At 42.9% G+C, this 19,246-nt stretch overlaps 1 protein-coding gene across 2 annotated transcripts in view; it reads right to left on the reverse strand.

Annotated features, from left to right (window-relative positions):
• Positions 1-19,246, reverse strand: part of LARGE1 (LARGE xylosyl- and glucuronyltransferase 1) — a 370,873-nt gene that overhangs the window by 197,833 nt on the left and 153,794 nt on the right. For both annotated transcript variants that reach the window (XM_074941326.1, XM_074941319.1), the window contains exon 3: positions 4,755-5,056. In XM_074941326.1, coding sequence (XP_074797427.1) covers positions 4,755-5,056 — 302 coding nt within the window. The remainder of the gene's footprint in view (positions 1-4,754; positions 5,057-19,246) is intronic.

Genomic DNA, 19,246 nt, shown 5'->3' on the forward strand with positions numbered 1-19,246 from the left:
CCTGCCCGGCAGAAGATGGTACAATATGACTGCTAGCCATCCTCATCTCTTGCCTGCCTGGCAGAAGATGGTACAGTACGACTGCTAGCCATCCGTATCGCCTGCCTGCTCACCATAAGACGGTTCAATAGGACTGACTGCAGGACTAAAGAGAATGACCTGGTCAAGTCACTCCAAATTTAGTCCTTGCGCCCATGTCTGCCCAGGCACTCCCGGCCGACATGGCCAGGAGCACCTTGGACATGACAATGACGGCTACCAGTCGTATTGCACCGTCTGCTGCCACAAGGCAATGGGTTGCTGCTACTGTGTAGCAATGCAGTACCGCGTCTGCCAGCACCCAGGAGACATACGGTGACGGTTACCTGAGCGGGCTCCATGCTTGCCGTGGTATGGCGTCTGCACAGGTAACTCAGGAAAAAAAGGCGCGAAACGATTGTCTGCCCTTGCTTTCACGGAGGGAGGGAGGGAGGGAACGGGGGCCTGACGATATGTACACAGAACCACCCGCGACAATAGCCCCATCAGGCATTGGGATCTCAACCCAGAATTCCAGTGGGCAGCGGAGACTGCGGGAACTGTGGGATAGCTACCCACAGTGCAACGCTCCGGAAGTCGATGCTTGCCTCGGTACTGTGGAAGCACTCCGCCGAGTTAATGCACTTAATGCACTTAGAGCATTTTCTGTGGGGACACACACACTCGAATATATAAAACCGATTTCTAAAAAACCGACTTCTATAAATTCGACCCAATTCCATAGTGTAGACATACCCTTACTAACTCTATAGGAGTTGGATTGCTGGCTTTCTTGATCTGTCTCCGGCAGAGGCATCACACAGACAGACCAAAGCCTTTTCCCCCCCCTCAGATTTGAAAGTATCTTGTCCCCTTATTGGTTCTTTTGGTCAGGTGCCAGCCAGGTCACTGGAGTTTCTTAACCTCTTACAGGTAAGAGGATTTTATAGCACTGTATCAGAGCTTCTTAACCCCTTCCCTTTATATTTATGACAGGCTGACAGCCAAACTGGTGCAGTTCTTCATGGAAATAAGGAATTGGACCTTGATCTTGCAAGCTGGAGACAAAGTTAGTGAACTTAGGCATCTCTGTAATGGATTCCTGCAAGGATCCATTCTAGCTCCTCTTCTTTTTAACCTACTTACCTATGATCTACCAACAACTAGGCTAATAAGAACATACATGGGGATGATACCTGTCTGGCTGACATGGGCAACATTCTATACGATATTGAAGGGTCACTCAGCAAGGACATGAATGCTCCAGCCACTTACCTTCTTCAGTGGACACTTATATTAACTGAGTCTAAGACAGTGGCCACAATGCTATCTGAAAAATGGCTTAGCCAATCAACCCCTTACAGTCTGTGTTGAGGATCATCCACTTCCTTTCCAGTCAGTTGTCACTTATTTAGGAGTCAAACTAAACCATAATTTAACATATCAGTCCCATCTAGAACATTTGAAGAACAAGATCACCTCCTGCACTGCCTTGATCCAGAAGCAGGAACCTCCTGGGGAGCATAGGCAAATGTTCTATGAACTTCAGTCCTAGCCCTGGTATTTGCTCCCGTGGAATATTGGGCAGAAGTCAGTACATGCATCACATTGACTCGGCATTGAACACAGCCACCCGTACTATTAGTGGTTCTTTTCGCCACACATTAACATCTGATTTATATGTATTGGCCTATATGGCTCCCCCAAACTTCAAGGAGATGCCATCATCCTGAAAACTGCCTGAAGAGCTATGATGGATGAAAACAACCTGCTGCATCCAAGGCTGACAAAATATGCAAGTAAGCGACGCACAGAAGATCTGCATGCCTCTGAAAGAAAACACTTACACAACCTGCAATTTCTGCTGACTTACTATGACTGACTTTGTGACATCCTTTAGCAGTAGCCACTCATGCACTGATGTCCGGTGTTGCCAGTCCAACACCAATCTCAGATGAACCAGGGCATATTGAGGTCAACAGCTACGTCCTCGCAAAGTGAAAGCCACTCTGGTACAGAGAGGCAGGCATGCTGACAAACTTTAGAAGCCCTAACCCATGTCCACTTGTTTGCAGGTTGGGACACAGCTCCTGGACTTGGTTTAACAAGCTGCTGACTGGAACAGCCAGAGTGGCTGCCATAATGCCGAAATTTGGCTTAGCCCAATCTTTCAATGTGACCGCAGGGCAGCCATGTGGATGGTCAAACATGTGGTGGAGGAGTGCACAAACAGAAGATTGGAGGATGAAGTGCAACACCTTGCTACCTCTGACGATGAAGCCAGATGGCTGAATAATTTAGATATTGACTTGTGGTGCATATGACAATAACTTCCACGCTCAATTCTGCAACTCATATCTAAGTATGAAGCCACCATACCCCGAGAAAGCTCCAGCTGTCACAAAATGTAGCAGACCATCACCATGAAGACACCTCCCCAGTGCTCTGCTCTGCGCACGTTTAATGCTAAGTCCAGTTCTAAACCATTGTCTGGATATTCAAGCCCACTTGATGATAACCTGGCCATTCTCTTTGGGGCACCTGCCATTGGCCACTGTCAGAGGACAGGATACTGGGCTTGATGGACCTTTGGTCTGACCCACTATGGCCGTTCTTACATTCTTATGTTCCATGGCATTGCCCAGAGCAATCTAACAGCGCCTCTCCCTCTGCAATCATAATCTCCCACAACAGCCACATTCCACCACAACAATAAGTCTGTCCACTAGTAGTGGAAGATCTATGAGTGCAAGACATAGATACAAGACTTGGATCTAGCTAATGCAAGCAGGAGATTAGAATGACCACAGACCTGATCAGACTTCTCTGCCCCTCGTGCTACCTTACCCCATCTGAACAGCTATCCCAGTCCACAGGACACAATAGGAAGTGGTGGCTGGGCTGGAATATGTTGCACATGCTATAAAATGTTAAATATCATCAGCTACATCATAAATATTATCATATAAATCATATGTTATCAGATAATAAATTTTAATCACATTTAATCACATTTTCAAATATTTTATTAAAACTACCCCAAATGGAAAGTTATTAAATGTTTCAAGATTTAAAGAGCTCCTTGACAGTGATCAACAGTCTAGTACCATCACTTTTATTCTCCCACAGAGCTCTAGCCTTGCCCCTTCTTTTGTACTGCTTCCCAGGCCCTTCCCCTTTTCTACTCCACACCCCAAGCCTTGCTACAGGCGCTCTTAGGTCAGGAATGTAGAAAGATTCAGTTAATACCTTCAAATTTTGAAAAACTCTGTGTGAGTGTGAGTGAATTATAATGTGAATTCCTTAAGAAGAAGGAAAAGCTATTTCGTTATCAATATTGCATGTGGTTAGATAGGGGCACGGAATGCGCAGTGAGGTTTCATGTTTTATATAACCATTGCCTCCAGCTAAACCCTACAGAGGAAGCACATGTATTTCTGGAAGGCCACTTAAAACATTTTCTTTTTTAACAGCTATTCACTTGCCTTAAATTGGTTGAGGGTATTGAGGCTAGGAATGAGCTAAGCAATGCTTGACTAAGAATAAGAAGGAAGGTCAAATTTATTTACTTAGGGCCTTATCCTCCTGCCACTGAATTCTATGGCACATCGCTCCTGTATTACACAGAGAGAAAGATCAGGCCCTCATTGTTCGGAGGAAAAAAATCTGACACCCCATCTTTAGCCCCAGTATTACATTTTTTGATTGTCAGAAAAAAAGCCCAGCACTGGAAACCTGTGTTTTAGTTTTAATAGATATATCAAATTTGTCAGCTGAATAGACAGCAGGCCTAATTTTATATGAAGAGATAATTAGGACTAATTTTTGCCCCTCAATTGTATTATTTTTCACCTTCTATTTTTTCAGGGAAAAAAAAAAAAGCTAAAAAGGGTGACAGGTATCAGATTAAACGTATTAATTTTTTAATGGGGGTGGGTAATCTATTTTTGACCCTCCTGCCCCTTCCAGTTTGGGTTCATTTTGAACTAGGCCTCACCCTGGCTTCCAGTTTTACACCTGAACCTTTGTGCGTGCATGTTGATATACCTTAGATGTCCAACTACCTGATTTGCAGATACAATCAAACAGTTGAAAGTCTAAATGACATCCACTGCAAACATGCAGGCATAAAATGAACTACTACTCAAAAACAGACACCCCCCTACCCAAGCCCATGGAGTTGACCACACCTCTCCTACAAGAGTCTGCAGTAGCTAATTGTACAGAACATGTGGCTTTGCATCAGCTGCTACTAGATACTCCATTGATAGGCAATTCAGAAGAGCAAACAGATTAGACAGCAGCAATCTAAGGAACAAGCAATCTAAGAGTTGTGCTGACAGGACGGCTGGTGCACAAACAAGGAAGTAAGGTTTTAAAAAGCACTATGTCTTTATCAGCTCATTTGGAAACATCTGGGGCCAGATTCACAGCTGACGTATATCAGCATTGCTTTAGTGCAGTCAACAGAGGCCAGTTTACACCTGAATCTGGACCACGAGAATCAAAAACAAGACATCAGCCAAATAACAACAGAGACCAACATCAGGAAGAAAAATTAATATTTTCAAGAGCATCAAAAGAGGACAAAAACAAAGTATAATGTAAATCTATTAGAATTTACTGCACAACATCCCTTGAAGGAATTGCAGCATTTTCAGAAGCACAGTCCTTGGGTGAATAAATCTCCCACCCCTCCCAACATTCATTGTTTCTGGTAATGCGTTTTGTTTTACCTCACACTTCTCCACTGCTGGCTGCTGCCCACACTCTGAGCTGTTCCCTGCCACGATGCCAGCGCGCAGACTCTCACTGTCCCCAGTCCCTTCCTCCATGGAGTAGGTTTTTGAGTGATTGCCACGACGGTGCGCTGGGCTCCGACTCTGCGCCAGGCTGAGCTGCTTGCGGAGTGCCCGGTTCTCCTCCTCCACCTCCCGCATGCGTATTTCCAGGCTCTCCCGCTCCCGCTGGTTCGAGGCTGTGTAATGAGGGCTATGGGGCTGAGATTCGATTGGCGATAGCGACACCGCCTTCCCATCTAAGGGATGGAAAATAATATCTGGATGAGAGCAGGGTTAACATTTTGTGTGTGCTTTACATAGCAAAAACACAGACATTTATTTCAAATAAATCCACCTGTTATATAGAGTAAGGTCCCAATTCATGAAAACACTTAAGCACATGGTTAACTTTAGGCAGTTGCTTCAGGCCTACTGACTTCAAGTCCCATTAACTTCAAGGGAACTTAAGTACATACATAAAGATGAGCATGTTTGTCTTGGACAGGGGTGTTTGCCAGAATCAGGGCCTAAACTGGAAGACAATGAGGAACAGGAGGATTTAATATAATGACAATTAACATACTGTTAGAGGAAGTGACAATTAACATACAGTGAGGGAAGAAAATGTTTTAAAAAAAATGTATGAGAGAGTATTTTTTCTATTCTCCCACCCAAAAAATTGCAGCATTTCAGATGTCACATCTTGCCAAGAATTGACCCTGCATGATTTCATGTGTGAGGGGGTGATTTACATCACTCAGGAGAGACCCAAGATACAGGAGAAGGAAAACATAATTACATATAAAGTACCCAAGAGAGGATCATTCCACTGTCTGTTCCAGGTGTGTTATTGCCACAGGGGTTTAGAGAGAGAAAATGGAGAGAGGCAGCCAATCTTTTAGTGACAGAGACATTCTTCCAAATTGGTTTTAACAGAGCAATATATTCATGGCAAATGTTTGAGAGGTGATTAAAAAAAACCAAATCTAGTGTTAAATAATTTTCAGTTAAAATTAAATGAGACCAATAAAAATGAACGGTTACAGGTGTCCAGAGTTGCGAGACAGTCTGCAGTTAACAAGGGCTAAGTACACTGCAACACGTCACTGCAATGAGGATGATGGGTGAATGTCTTGTACAGAGTACTTCTCAAAAATAAACTTTCCGCCCACATGCATTTAAAAAGGCTGCACTGTTTCACAATCCCCCTCACTGTACACAATCACACTGGCTTTATCACCAATTTGTGAGTGGCTTAGAAAACACAAAATCATACAGTTATTGCTGAACTATCCTTATTACCAGAACATCACCTCATTCTCAAATTTATCTCCCTGCTGCAAAGACCCTCTTCATCTCCTGCTTCGCTCTACTGTTTTTCTTTCTTGATCAATCCTAAACTCCTCAAACTGAGGTTATGAAAAACTGTTATAGAAATGAGAACCAGTTTTCAAGCCTCCACTGTTACACATCAGATACACACACACACAAATATGCATGCACTATATATTAGCTTCCCCCCCAATCCTGTTTAATTTTGTAAAAATATGAACATGTATGATAGGTATGTCTGAGTTTGTAAATATGTGTAAAGATAGAATTCTGATGCTTGTTTGTTGATATTTGTAACTTGTTAAAAAAAACCCAAATACTTATTTTTTTTTTAACATAAACAAAACAAAACAACGTTTTCTTAAGGTTGCAAAGCCAAACACACAGCAGTTAGGAAATGCCAGATTCAGAGTTGCCTGATTATCCTTAACCTGCCCCCTTATGAATATGCATTATGACACAATTTTTACAGATCACATCCTTTTCTTTCCACTGAATCCCACCTCATTCAGGAATAGTCAACACAAAAATCTAACATTAGCAAAACTACCCACTGTTTAGAGCTGGCCAAAACATGTTAAAAAATTAGCAATAATGTTTTCCTCATCATTTCAAAAAAAAATTTTTTTTAAATGCAACCAATTCTATAGTTATTGATGACAATTTTTTTATGCCCTTTAAACTTTTTTTTTGGTAAAAATTCTGCTGCAGGGCTGGTGACACCCAATCCCTGTAGCCTCAATGGGAGGAGGTTGCACTCCCGCCCACTGTTACCAATCAATCTTTGTTTCATTGATTTCAATGTGTCAGCTGAAATTGACGTTTACTGAAATCTACTGATTTAAACTGAATCCTGCCAAGCCTAGCTATTTGATATGAAGTTCTACATAGAAAGTGTTAAATACGAAGAGGTTTTTTTTTTCCTCCAAAGAATCTCATAAGGGCTACTGCAGCAACTCCCTCTGCACAGCATTGCTTTCTTACCAACTCGTGATTTTCTCACTAGTCTTGCAATAGCAGGTGTTCTTCTTAAAACCCCAACTGCTGGAGGCAAGTGACTGTGAAAATCTCAGCTTTCATTTAAGAGACAAGGAAGTTTCTAGCCCTCATGAGTAGAAGAGCCCTGCGCGGATACAAATTTATATCCACAGACATAAAATCGGTATCCGTGGAACCGCAGGGCTCTCGCAGGAACCGCAGCAGCGAAAGGAGTAGAACATGGGGCCACCACTCCCAGGAGCCAGTGCCCTGAGCCAGCAGCTCCTCCTGTGTGGCTGTACCACCCTCAGCCCCACCACACCCCTGTCCCTTCCACGCAGCTGTCTGCGTGACTGTATCTCCTGTCTGGGGTCTGTACAGCTGCGCCAAAGGACAGGGCTGGGGGAGGGGCTAGGGGCGGTACAACTGAGCAGAAGGACAGGGCTGGAGCCAGTACAGCAGCGCTGGAGGAGCTGCTGACACAGGTCCCTGGCTCCTGGGAGTGGCAGCCCCATGTTCTGCTCCTTTCGCCGTTGCAGTTCTTAGGAGACCCCTGCGGATATCTATTTATATCTGCGAATATCTGTATACGCGGATATAAATTTGTATCCGCACACAGAGCTCTACTCATGGGTACAGAGAAAAGTCTGAAAATATGAACTGGTTTTACCTAAAGGCTCAAACCAGAATGCAAACAAAAAGAATCCAAAACTTAAAAACTAAAAACAAAACAAAAACCACAACATGATTATTAAGCCAAATTCATGATTTTGGGGACATGGCTCAGGATTTCTGAAAGCTTAGGGTTGGCAGTACTGGTATTGTGTGGGTTAAATATTCTTGTCTGAGAGAGATTTGCAGAGACATTGGCTTCAGTTCACATGTAATTACCGATGAACCTTTCTGAGGAGTTTCTTAATGTTGCAGAGTAGTTTGATACCCAGGCCTAATCTCCATGCCCACTTAACGTTCTTAAAACTGATCATGGGCTAAGTCATGTATATTTGTTTCACCTGGCCTTTAAAGAGAGGTAGGTGGACTGAGGTATGGGCTGATATAAAGAAGCACTAGTATTTGACTGATTGAGTATGCTGCTAGATAGCAGGGTTGAGTTGGTTGTACTGCACTTTAGTTTTATACTTTAAATAGTTGGCAGGGTGCTCTACGGTGATATATGGGCATTTTTTATTTAATCTAAATCAAAATAAAATAAAACCATTCATAATACGGACTGAGAGAGTTTGGTCTGAGAGCTTGCCTAGGTAAGAATACAAGGAACCAGACAGTGTGCTGTGAGGCAACTAGAAAGCTTTTGAATGCTGTAACAAATATTAATAAAGCTATTAATTTTTGTTCTTCACTTGGAGTTGCTGATCCATGTTTGGTCCTAGGCAGGCTCACACCTATTTTATTTTTGTACGGGTGTCAAGCCTTTTACCCCAATCCTTCTGTGTTAATAAAATTTTACCAAAGAAATAAAAAATGACTTGCTAAATTTCACTGCTATAGACCACATATTAAATACTGAAACTGGAGTAATTATGGCATGGTAGCCAAAAGGTGGTGGTTTATCATCAAAGTAGGAATAGTAAATTGAAAACTGCTTCCCATATCTTAACCCTTAATGAATCCATAAAAATATATTAACAATAAAAAAAAAATAATTCTACAGTATTATCCCTATCGTACAGATGGGGAAATTGAAGATCAAAGAGGTTAAGAACATAAGAATGGCCACAGTGGGTCAGACCAATAGTCCATCTAGCCCAATATCCTGTCTTCTAACAGTGGCCAGTGCCAGATGCTTCAGAGGGTATGAACAGAACATGGCAATTATCAAGTGATCCATCCCCTGTCGTCCAGTCCCAATATTTGGCAATCAGAGGCTATGGGACACCAGAGCACGGAGTTGCATCCCTGACAATCTCGGCTAATACGACCTACCCTCCATAAAGAGAGAAGAGTGCCACCTACTGGGCACTTATACCATTTCCTGGAGCACAAGGCGTTTTTCCTTGCAGGCTCCCCTACCCAACCACATTCTCAAAATGACCCTCCTTAGCTCACAAGATCATCCATTCACAGCCCAAGTTGTAATTTGCCCAAGGTCACAAACTGAGTCAGTGGTAGGGTCAGGAATAGAACCCTTGAATTCTTGGCTCCTAATACCATGTGGATGCCACTAGGTAAGTACATTGTCTAGATGTTTCTGCTAAAATGATCAAGAGTGAAAAATTCTTGACATAAAGGCACTGCCTACCATATCTCATTTAACTGAGTTAAATGTCTAGATTAGGAAAATAGGTTGTGTTTAAAAATGCATTAGTTAACATGTTCTTAAATACTAGTGTAGACAGAGTCTAACACCTTTAAATACATATTAGCTGGCCATGGTCAATTCTAGGCTCACTCCTAGATAAGATGAATGTTACAATTAACACTTCTCACAGATAACCTTTCAGTCAGTCTGATTGCAGACCCAATAAAACAACGTTCCTTTAGTTACATTCTGTTCACATTTTAATGGTTTTTCTTTGCATCTTTAAGGACAATAAACTTAATATTTTAAAAACAAAAGCTGACATTCTGCAGATAGAAATGGGGGTCGCAGTTGGCCACCTTCACCAGTTTGCCTCTGGATCTCCCATGAGCAAGTTCACTCAAAGCCCATTGCGTAGCAATTTATTCCCAAAGGGAGCCTTGCACAGAATTACAAGAACGCTAGATAGCAAGAGAAACAAGAAGAGTGGAGTCAGGGGAATGCTAACAAATGCTTTTTGTAGGTGGGTAGATGGTTTCTTTTGTTTTGGAACACTGATTCAACTTTAATCACCTATTACCTCAGCAGCTCCTGGACTTCTGTTCTCCGTTAATTCATGGCAGATGTTGGTTACAAGGACCACAAGGATGAAGTCAGGTTTGTTAATAGTTTGTGTTTTAATGTCTATATCTCCACACAAGGATCCTAGGGGATACTAAGTTTCTTGTTCCCACTCTCACTGAGAATTTTTTCTCCCTTATGTCTAGGACACAGTTTGCAATTGGAATTAGACAACAGTGCCCGATGAGCTGTTTTGGTAGTTGCCTATAGAACTGCTAAGTGAAGCCGAGCAATTTACTGCAGAAGTCTGAAGTGTAAACACAGCATCCTCTAATTCCAATATGAGTGACCCTCAAGAGGCACTAATGAATTTATTATACTGATCTCCTTTAAAAAAGGAGGGGGGGGGATGACTTTTGCGCCTCTGATGAGGTCATGTTGCCAACCCTGAAAATTGAGGTCCTCGGAACAACTGCAGCACAGGAATCAGCAAGTCAAGCTTCCCCACATTACCTGGGTAAGTTTCCTCACCCCTGACCTGGAGGGACCATTTGTACATGTATGAGCTCGAGTTGCCTTGGCCTATTCAAGACTCAGTACTGATACTGTCAATAAAAGTGCCACTAGTTACTGCACTGAAAGCATCAACTGTTTTCACACAGCATACCAATCGTCAGGTAATTACCACTTTTGGTTGCTTACTATCATGGCCTGGATTCAGGCTCCAATTTCTGCAAAGACCTTCAGCAAGTGTTTAACTTTAAGCCCATGCTCAAGTTCCACTGAAGTTAATGGGACTTAAGTTAAGCACATGCTTATGTGTTTTGCTGAACTGGGGGCTCAGACATGAAACATCAAGCCCCACTGCATCCCCAGACTAGCCTGCTGCTCTTTGCGTTATTCCTTTCTCATCCCTCACAGCAATCCATCATTACAAACATCATTCTCTTGAGCAAAATATCCATTCACAATTAGTATGTTTGGAAATTATATACATTATTACACACAAAAAACAACATTAAAAGAATGTAACGGTTGCGAAGTCAAACACACAAAAGTTAGGAAGTGTATGAATTAATTTTGCCAGTGCAACCTTCATTTGGCCCCCTAGGCACACGCATTATGACAGTCATTAAGTACGTGATCACATACTGGGATTCCTGCCTCTTCAGTGAACAGGATGGACAGTGTTCAATGAAGGAGCAGCCATTCTATATTTTGTTTTTTCCTCCTTACTCAGGCCTCATTTACTGCACACAATTCAAACCCTCCTCTGAAGACAGAATTGTTAGGTTCCTCATGGCCTTTTTCTATGGTGGTCACCATTAAAATGCCTGAGTGCTTCACAAACATTAACTTGTTTTTACAATCCCCTGTGAGATGAGGGTACATTACTAGTTCAACGTATAGCTGGGGAACAGAGGCACAGAGACATTAAAATCAAAGGGGTACACTAATTTTGGGTGTCCAATCTAGATGCGTATGGCCTGATTTTTCAGAGCACTTCGTGTTTTATAGTTTTTTATATGTTCAAAACACAGCTCCCATTGACTTTAGTTGCAGTTGTGAGTGCTCTCACTTCTGCAAATCAGATGCCAGGGTCCCAGGTTGGATATTTAGCAAAATAGGAAAACACAACTTAGTGACCACCTGTGAAGTTTGCTTTAAGTGACTTGCCCAGCACCACATAGAATTCTGCAGCAGAGGCAGGGATAAAATTCAGCTCCCCATGGTGGATTTCAACTGCCTAAACAACTAGACCAAACATTGTCTTCCTGCAATTCCCTTTCTCCTTCACTACACACCTTTCTACCTCTGTTGTGTGCTCCAGGATGTGAGGGCAGCCTAGCCTCCTGCTTCTCTCACGTTCCCTGAGCGGATCCTGGGGGAGGGTGCTCCCCACCCACCATTCACCCCTGGCCCTCCAGAACTTGTCATCAGACTCCTGCCCTGTGAGACTTCCCAGGCGCCCATGACATGTAACGTAAGTCTGTTGAACACCATCCAGCTGGTTTGCCTCCGAACTGTGCCCAGGAAAGATCTACACGCACTCATGCGTCACACCACCCACTTCCTTGCGTCCCACCCTGACACCAAGCGGCGGGACCTGCTGCCACCTAAGTAGGGCGACGAACCCTGGTGGAGCCAGCCTGTGCTCCACTCTGGTCTCACAACCCACCAGGGATATTAGTTGCCGGCACCTTCATGGAGCCGTAAGCCCAGGTGTGTACCTGGCAAAGTTCATGAACTCCCTCAACACCTGCTGCGACAATTGGGAGACCCAGGCACACATCTACATAGAGTGTCAGGTTGCAGCCCCTCTTCTGATTCCTCCAGAATCTCTTACTGTGGTTCTGGCTGCAGTTTTCCCTGTGTCTCCTGATAGCTGCACACCCCAACCACGGACCCACGAAGTCGCAGGACCTCCTCATCAACGTCCTCCTGGCACTGGCCAAGAAAGCCATCCATCATACCAAGAGGAGGAAGCTGAATGGGGGAGTGTAACAACGAGAAGACTCACCAGCGTGGCGCCTCCTGCAGGTCGTCTGCGAGTTAGCTTTTTCCAGCCTTGAAGCGCCCCCTGCTGGCCAGTGTCTCACCTGCCTCAGGCCCCCATGTCCCTCCCAGACCCTCGTGCCCCTTACCTCATGATTCTGCCTCCAGCAGTTCCCCCACACTCTAGGTCTCCCCTCCCCAGGGGACCCCCAATCCACTATCCCCACCTTGCCTCAGTAGCTACTGCCAGTCATCACCTAGCCCCTTTCTCAAGGGGCAGACTGCCATCTGTAATGGCCACTCATCACTGGCAAGGGGGTTGGACCAGCTGCCTCTGCCTATCCCCAGGCTGCACCTCTGCAGCCCCATTACCTCCTTAGGCCTTTAACAAGGCCTCAGCCTGGGGAGTTGCCAGGCTGGAGCTCCCCAGCTCCTCTTATCCTTCCCCAGCACTGCTCTGCTTCAGGTACCCTGCGCTCCCAGGGAGCTAGGTCCTTCCCACTCCAAGGCTGGAGTGAGACTCTTTCAGCTCCTGGCCCCCCAGCCCTCTTATCAGGGCCAGCTGGGCCCTGATTGAGCTGGCCACACTTGTGGCCAGCTACTCCCTCCGCTGCTCTCACTGCTTATCCCAGCCGCAGACCTCTCCCAAGCTGCTTTTAACCCCTGTTCTGCTGGAGTGGAGCAGCCGCCCCACTACAGGGTGGAAGGTGTGCTCTGCAACCATGGGTCTATTTGTGGTGCTTTGTCCACTCCAGTCTTTGGGCAGAGTTTCTCTGAGCGGCGTCCAAAGGATTCTTGGATGCCTTTGAGGAGCAATGGGCACTTTCCAGGGTTCTCTGCTTGTTGTCCACCTTTTGACCCCTGATTCTTTACCTTTGACCTCACACCGCTCCTGTTTTTTTCAGTTTGTATGGCAACTTCCACCTTCTCTGTATATGTGTGTGTGTGTGTGTATATATATCTTCTTACTGTATGTTCCATTCTATGCATCTGATGAAGTCGGCTGTAGCCCACAAAAGCTTATGCTCTAATAAATTTGTTAGTCTCTAAGGTGCCACAAGTCCTCCTGTTCTTTTTGCAGAAATTAACTGTAGCCTGGGCTCAGTGGTTCCTCCCCCTTACTTGAGGCAGGCCGGCCTCTAGTTATGGGCAGGCCAATACCCGCCCTCCCCAGTACTACAAAGAGTACACACCTTCCTACTTCTGCAAGAAATGAGGCAGAGATCCAACAAACAATGGCATCATTCACAACTCAGCCCCAATTCATCCCCATAGCACGATCCCTCCTGTGCAGTGAATGACACACCACACAGTTCAGTGGAAAAAATAGTACTTGATCATGTCATTAAGAACTGTATCATAATGCATATGCAGAAGGCTGAATTAATGTTGCATGAGCAGCCTTAATTCTTTCATTCCCTAACTGGGGTTTGGGGTATTAAATTGAGAAAGGTTGAGGATAAGGCAGTAAAATACAGAAAGAGTTCACATCAATCTAATGGGCCAAAGGAGAAACCCACTAAACACAGCATGATAAATCTGCTAAGCACGAAATAACCATTCCCACCAACCCCATCCCCACAGATCTATAACCTTGCAAGGTCACACAGGCACAACCCCTTCCCTGGACAAGAGAGGGAGGGGACAGAAATTCTATGGAAAGACACTACCGAGGAACCTGGCACTTGGAGAAGCACTGGTAGCCTTGCAAGCCAGGAGCAACAGAGAAGCTGGAAGCAAGGGGAACTGTATATAGAGCACGCTGAAGCAAAAGCCAGGGAACTGTGGGAGAACAGGATGTGACTTTTGGACATTGCAGATGGATTCAGGTCTATGAGGAACTCCTGGAAAAGTAACACTGTCTGGGGCAGAGACGTAGTGCAGAGGGGGTCTAATGGCATACCCCACTAACCGATCCTGCCAGGAAACCTGCAAGTTCCTTCTTATTTTTAATATAAGTTTGTACTGGAAAGGGCATCCCAGATAATAGGCCTGAAGAGCCCAACCCTCAACAGACTGCTCTGTAGGGGTCCCAACAAGAACATCTCTACCTCACTTTGACCAGTAACTGTTTAAGCCACGGAACCTAGGGTATCTGCAACTTTTCCCTTTTGTGCCATCCTTGGTAAAATACCCCTTCACTTTAGCCATATGTTTGAGTGGTTCTGGGGACTCACCAGGACTAGCACCTACAGAGCTTAGCTGCTGAAGCACCATCAGCATTTGCCTCCAAGTCACGGCAAGTACCTCAGAGGTTTGGTGTACCACAGCACAGAGCAGCTATAATAGTTACAATATTATGTGTTTTCCTCTGAATGTGACATTGGTTCTTTCAGTAGTATTCATTTTTTGTAGACAACCAAATTTCCTAACTAAATGTTAAGATTCCCATTTTATTTGTAAATTAAAAACAAGAGCCAACAAACATTAACATACCTCGTTAATTTCTTTGCCTATAAAATAGCCTCTCTTTTTTCCCCTCCTCCTGTCTCCCTCCTCATCTTCCCCTCCCTGCTTGCACTGTCTGGAAAAATTCATGTGTCCACAAGAAAAGGACTAAAAATATCATCTCCCCCTATTTCTTCCAGAAGTGGAGCTGAAAGAAAATAAAGTTTTATCAGGATGGGCATTGAGAGAAAGTAAGATTATATCAGGGATTTGGCTTGACAAAGATAACATGTTATCAAGAGGGGGCCTTGGCAAAGATAACACATTATCAATATCAGGAGCGAAGCTTGGGGAAAATAATGTGTTAATACCTATTAGGTTCTAAATCAAGCATCTGTGCGCTTGATGAATCGTTATTTTTTCCAAGCCCCACTCCTGCAAAGATGTTGATTTTTTTTGGCAAACGATGCTTCTGGATAACACTTGGGGGAAGCGCTTTCTCTAGTGGCACTAGAGGGATTTTCTCCTTTTTAAAATGTTCTTGGCGAAGGATGCCTGCCTGACAGCCCTCGAGGCTAGAATTTCTATACCCAGAACAGGATAGCAGGCCACACTTCCATACAAAGTCTCTGCAATTACTTCAGGGGGACCACATGTAGGGGAAAGAAGGCCAATCAGGCCCCAGTACCCATTCTGCCCTTGACCCCTCTCCCCCAAGGCTGGCAATTGTTGCCTATTATAATGATGATTTCTGGGATGTGAGGACTTGCCTACTAAGATGCAGACTGAACAGCCATCAGATGGTAACGGCTTTTGGTCACTACCACCCATTTCTGGATAATGAATGGCCAATTCGAACTGAAAATGCTCCGTATCTCATTACTAATCCCGTGAGCTGCCCAGTAGACGAAGTACAATTACAGTCAGCTCCTGAAAATGAGAAACAATTCATAGTAGTGTGAACAAACCCAAATCACTACCTCAATGTGGCAGAATGTGGGTGCCTACAACTCATTATTATATAACACACACTTTATACAGAAGAAATTGCATGCTGCATTTATGCTCTTACACGCGGGAACCTAAAACTTTTATGTTTTATGTAATGTAATTTTTAATACATTATGTAATAGGGACCAGTGTGAATTCTGAACATACTGACATCACAGCCATTGTAACCTAGTGCTTCTATTGTTTAAATGATGACTTATGCAGCTTTTGAGACCATTTATTTATCATAGAATTACAGAAGTGTAGAACTGGAAGAGACCTCGAGAGGTCTTCTAGTGCAGTTCCTGGTATTCAAGGCAGGACTAAGTATTATCTAGACCATCCCTAACAGGTGTTTGTCTAACCTGCTCCTAAAAATCTCCAGTGAGGAAGATTCCACAACCGCCCTAGGCAATTTAACTAAAAACAAGAAATAACTTACAAACATAGTACTGAGGCTGCTGTAATGTAGCTTGCCTTTGTCTGCCTCAGTCTTTACAGTCGATTTCTGTCTCTGTATGTGTGAAATGGAACAAGAATTTGTGTCACTGTATAGAAGCCTGCAGGATCTGTGGCTACTCTACACTTCCTGCTGAAACTTAACCCTTTATGGCATAGTGCTCTTCCGAATAAATGCTCTTACCTGTTTCTGTTGACCCAGAAAGCTGACTTTTCCAGAACCTGATTGTGGGGCACTGAGCCACTGCTTTCCTGTTACCAGAACTGGAGGGACGTGAGTCTCAAGGCAGATATTACATAGCAGTGGGGAAGGGAAGCTACCTTAATGTGCCTTGTTTAAATTGACCTTTAAAGGCTAACATGGCTGCTTTCAGAGGTGCAGGATTTTTATGTGGATGAACTATTATTTTCCGGCTTGACTTTTTTTTATATACATGTTTTGAAATAGTTTTGACTAGGTTTGATCTGTTCTGTCTTAGAAAAGTGGTAAGAATAAATGAGTCTATAATCACACTGATGAAAGAAGGTTAATAGAAATTTTAATGAAAGTACACCAGCAAAAATTAAGGGAGATTGCAAGGCTGTAATCAGCAAGCAGACAAAATCCCTTCGGTTCAGAATGCGGTGGAAGCATTTATATTGACAAAGGAAAATAAAAAACCTTGATCTTGACAAAGAACTCAAACAATCAGTGCACTGTATGTGTGATGTGCAGAGACCATTGGCTGTGACTTCCAGTCACAAGCTAGCCTACAAAAAGTTTAAGTAAAACCATATATAATAGTATTTATTTTATTAAATCCTTCCACAAAAATATTTTGCATTTAAGAAATATATTTGAAGACAATTACGTGTTGGAAAGATATTGATCCATTTGATAAAGGCGAAGAAAATGTGGAGTATTTCTGTAACAAGCTTGCAAGAATTGAGCTCTACTTCCCTGATTCAGAAAAACATCCCTATTTAGGATAGCACTGAAGCACATCCACAGGACTTAAACGCATGATTAAAGCTAAGCACATGCTTAAGTATTGTCCTGAATAGGGATAGACTTAAACATATGTTTCCGTGCTTCTGTGAATCAGAGCCTTAACTTGAATTAGTGTATAACACACTCTTTATCCATTAGGCTACAAAATCTGATTTCCTCTGTTTGGTGATATCTAAACCTAGTAAATGTAGCCTTTCTGAAAAGTTTTTCTTTTGCTTGCTGCCCAGGAAACATTGTTTGTTTGTGTTGGGTCATAGGGGATGTTACCACATACTGACCTACCACAGTAGAGTGCTTTGTGCATTTCTGGTGCTACGTAAAAATGATTAATAACACTATGGCCTACACATGCAAAATTTCATGAAATATTAGAACCATTCCTGCTTCCATTGAAATCAAGGAGTTTTGCCTTTGACTTTTGTGGAAATAGAATTATGCTCCTAATGTGCTGTCTTTGCTTCTATAACAAAAAAATGTAAAGAGCCGTGAATTTCCTATGTATTGACTGCGACTGGAACCATAAATATGAAATCTTGTCTAATGATTCTTTTATATGCAGCTCATTATTTGCAAATAGACCAACACTCACATTGACTTCAAGTATGATCAAGATATAAATCAGTACAAAATCATATAAAGAATTAATTTTCTTTACAATAGCTTCTGTAGGAGTCACCTCAGATTCACTATGTACTTGCCAACTGTACCTCAGTAGGAGGGATACTTTTATTTTTATTTATTTAATTATAGCAAAATATCTGGGGGGGTTAAGACCCCCCCCCCCAAAGATTTCCTTTGCTAATACATTTCAGTGGAGCCTAGTGACATAACTAGTGGAGGAAAGCTCTTGGGTGAAATTCTGATCCCATTGAAGCTAATGGTGAAACTGCCATTAACTTCAGTGGGGTCAGAATTTCACCCTTTGTGGAATGTGATTTCATCAGAACTGGAAGGTTATAGCCTGATTGATATGCTAAGGTTTTTGATAAGAAAAAAGTGCTTTTATCAGAATCAGTTAATGTGTTGGCCAGCTCTGACCATTTTTTGGCTTTCTGTTTAGAAAACATAGGATCACGGAGAAACAGGGAAAACTTTTAAATATGCTTGCAAATTTAGTTCTGTTTACAGGAACGTTTATGGACAGCTTATGGTTGGGTGGTGCTGTCAGAAGTAATTCAGCCAGTCACCATCCAGTTCACTTTATTTTGTACACCACCATTTTATTTTTTTTTCAAATTCTGGCTTGTTTTTTTTTTCTTTTGTCACTTTAAAAGTCATATTTCACCCCTCTGATGTCGTAGCTGTGAAATATAGCTTACTGTTTGCATCACAGCTATGAAGTGATTTTACTTTTGCTAGCTACTTGTGAGACTTTTTGCTGTTATCTGCTAGATGATGATCTGTTATGACATTTTTCTTCATAAGGAAGGAGGGGAAACTCACTCATGAGTTATTTTGTCTCTGCTCACAAGTGAAGATAAATGTCATAACAGAGATCAGCCATCGTGTATTCTGAATGTGTAGTTATTTGCATTTTTCTCTCACTGTTCTTCAGGACTGAAGTGGCTTAATGACAGGTGCAACGAATGAAAAGTGATGGAAATGTGTGTGGAGAATAGAAGGCTCTGAATACTAGAAGACTATTAATAACTTATGCACTATTGTGTCACCTTTGAAATAACACAGGTGTATGTTAAATTAGAAAAATAAACTTGTGGTATTTCCACTTGTATTATACATGTATAAAATATTTTTTTAGAAAGCAGAGAGGTCATGTTGCTTGAGAGAGCTAGTTGGGTTTTTTTTGTATGTGTATGTTTGTACTGTCGTTTCTGCACTGAGCAGTAGCAGACTTGCAGGCCTTGCAGGTCACTTTCCTATTGGAAGATAAATAAGTCATGTGAAATCTGGGTATTTTCTTAATTTAACTTTCATATTTAACTTTCATATAACCTGTCAATAAAACCAGTCCTTGAACAGAGGTGGTTGATC

Source organism: Natator depressus, chromosome 1 (genome assembly GCF_965152275.1).
Source record: "Natator depressus isolate rNatDep1 chromosome 1, rNatDep2.hap1, whole genome shotgun sequence".
Classification (NCBI taxonomy): domain Eukaryota; kingdom Metazoa; phylum Chordata; order Testudines; family Cheloniidae; genus Natator; species Natator depressus.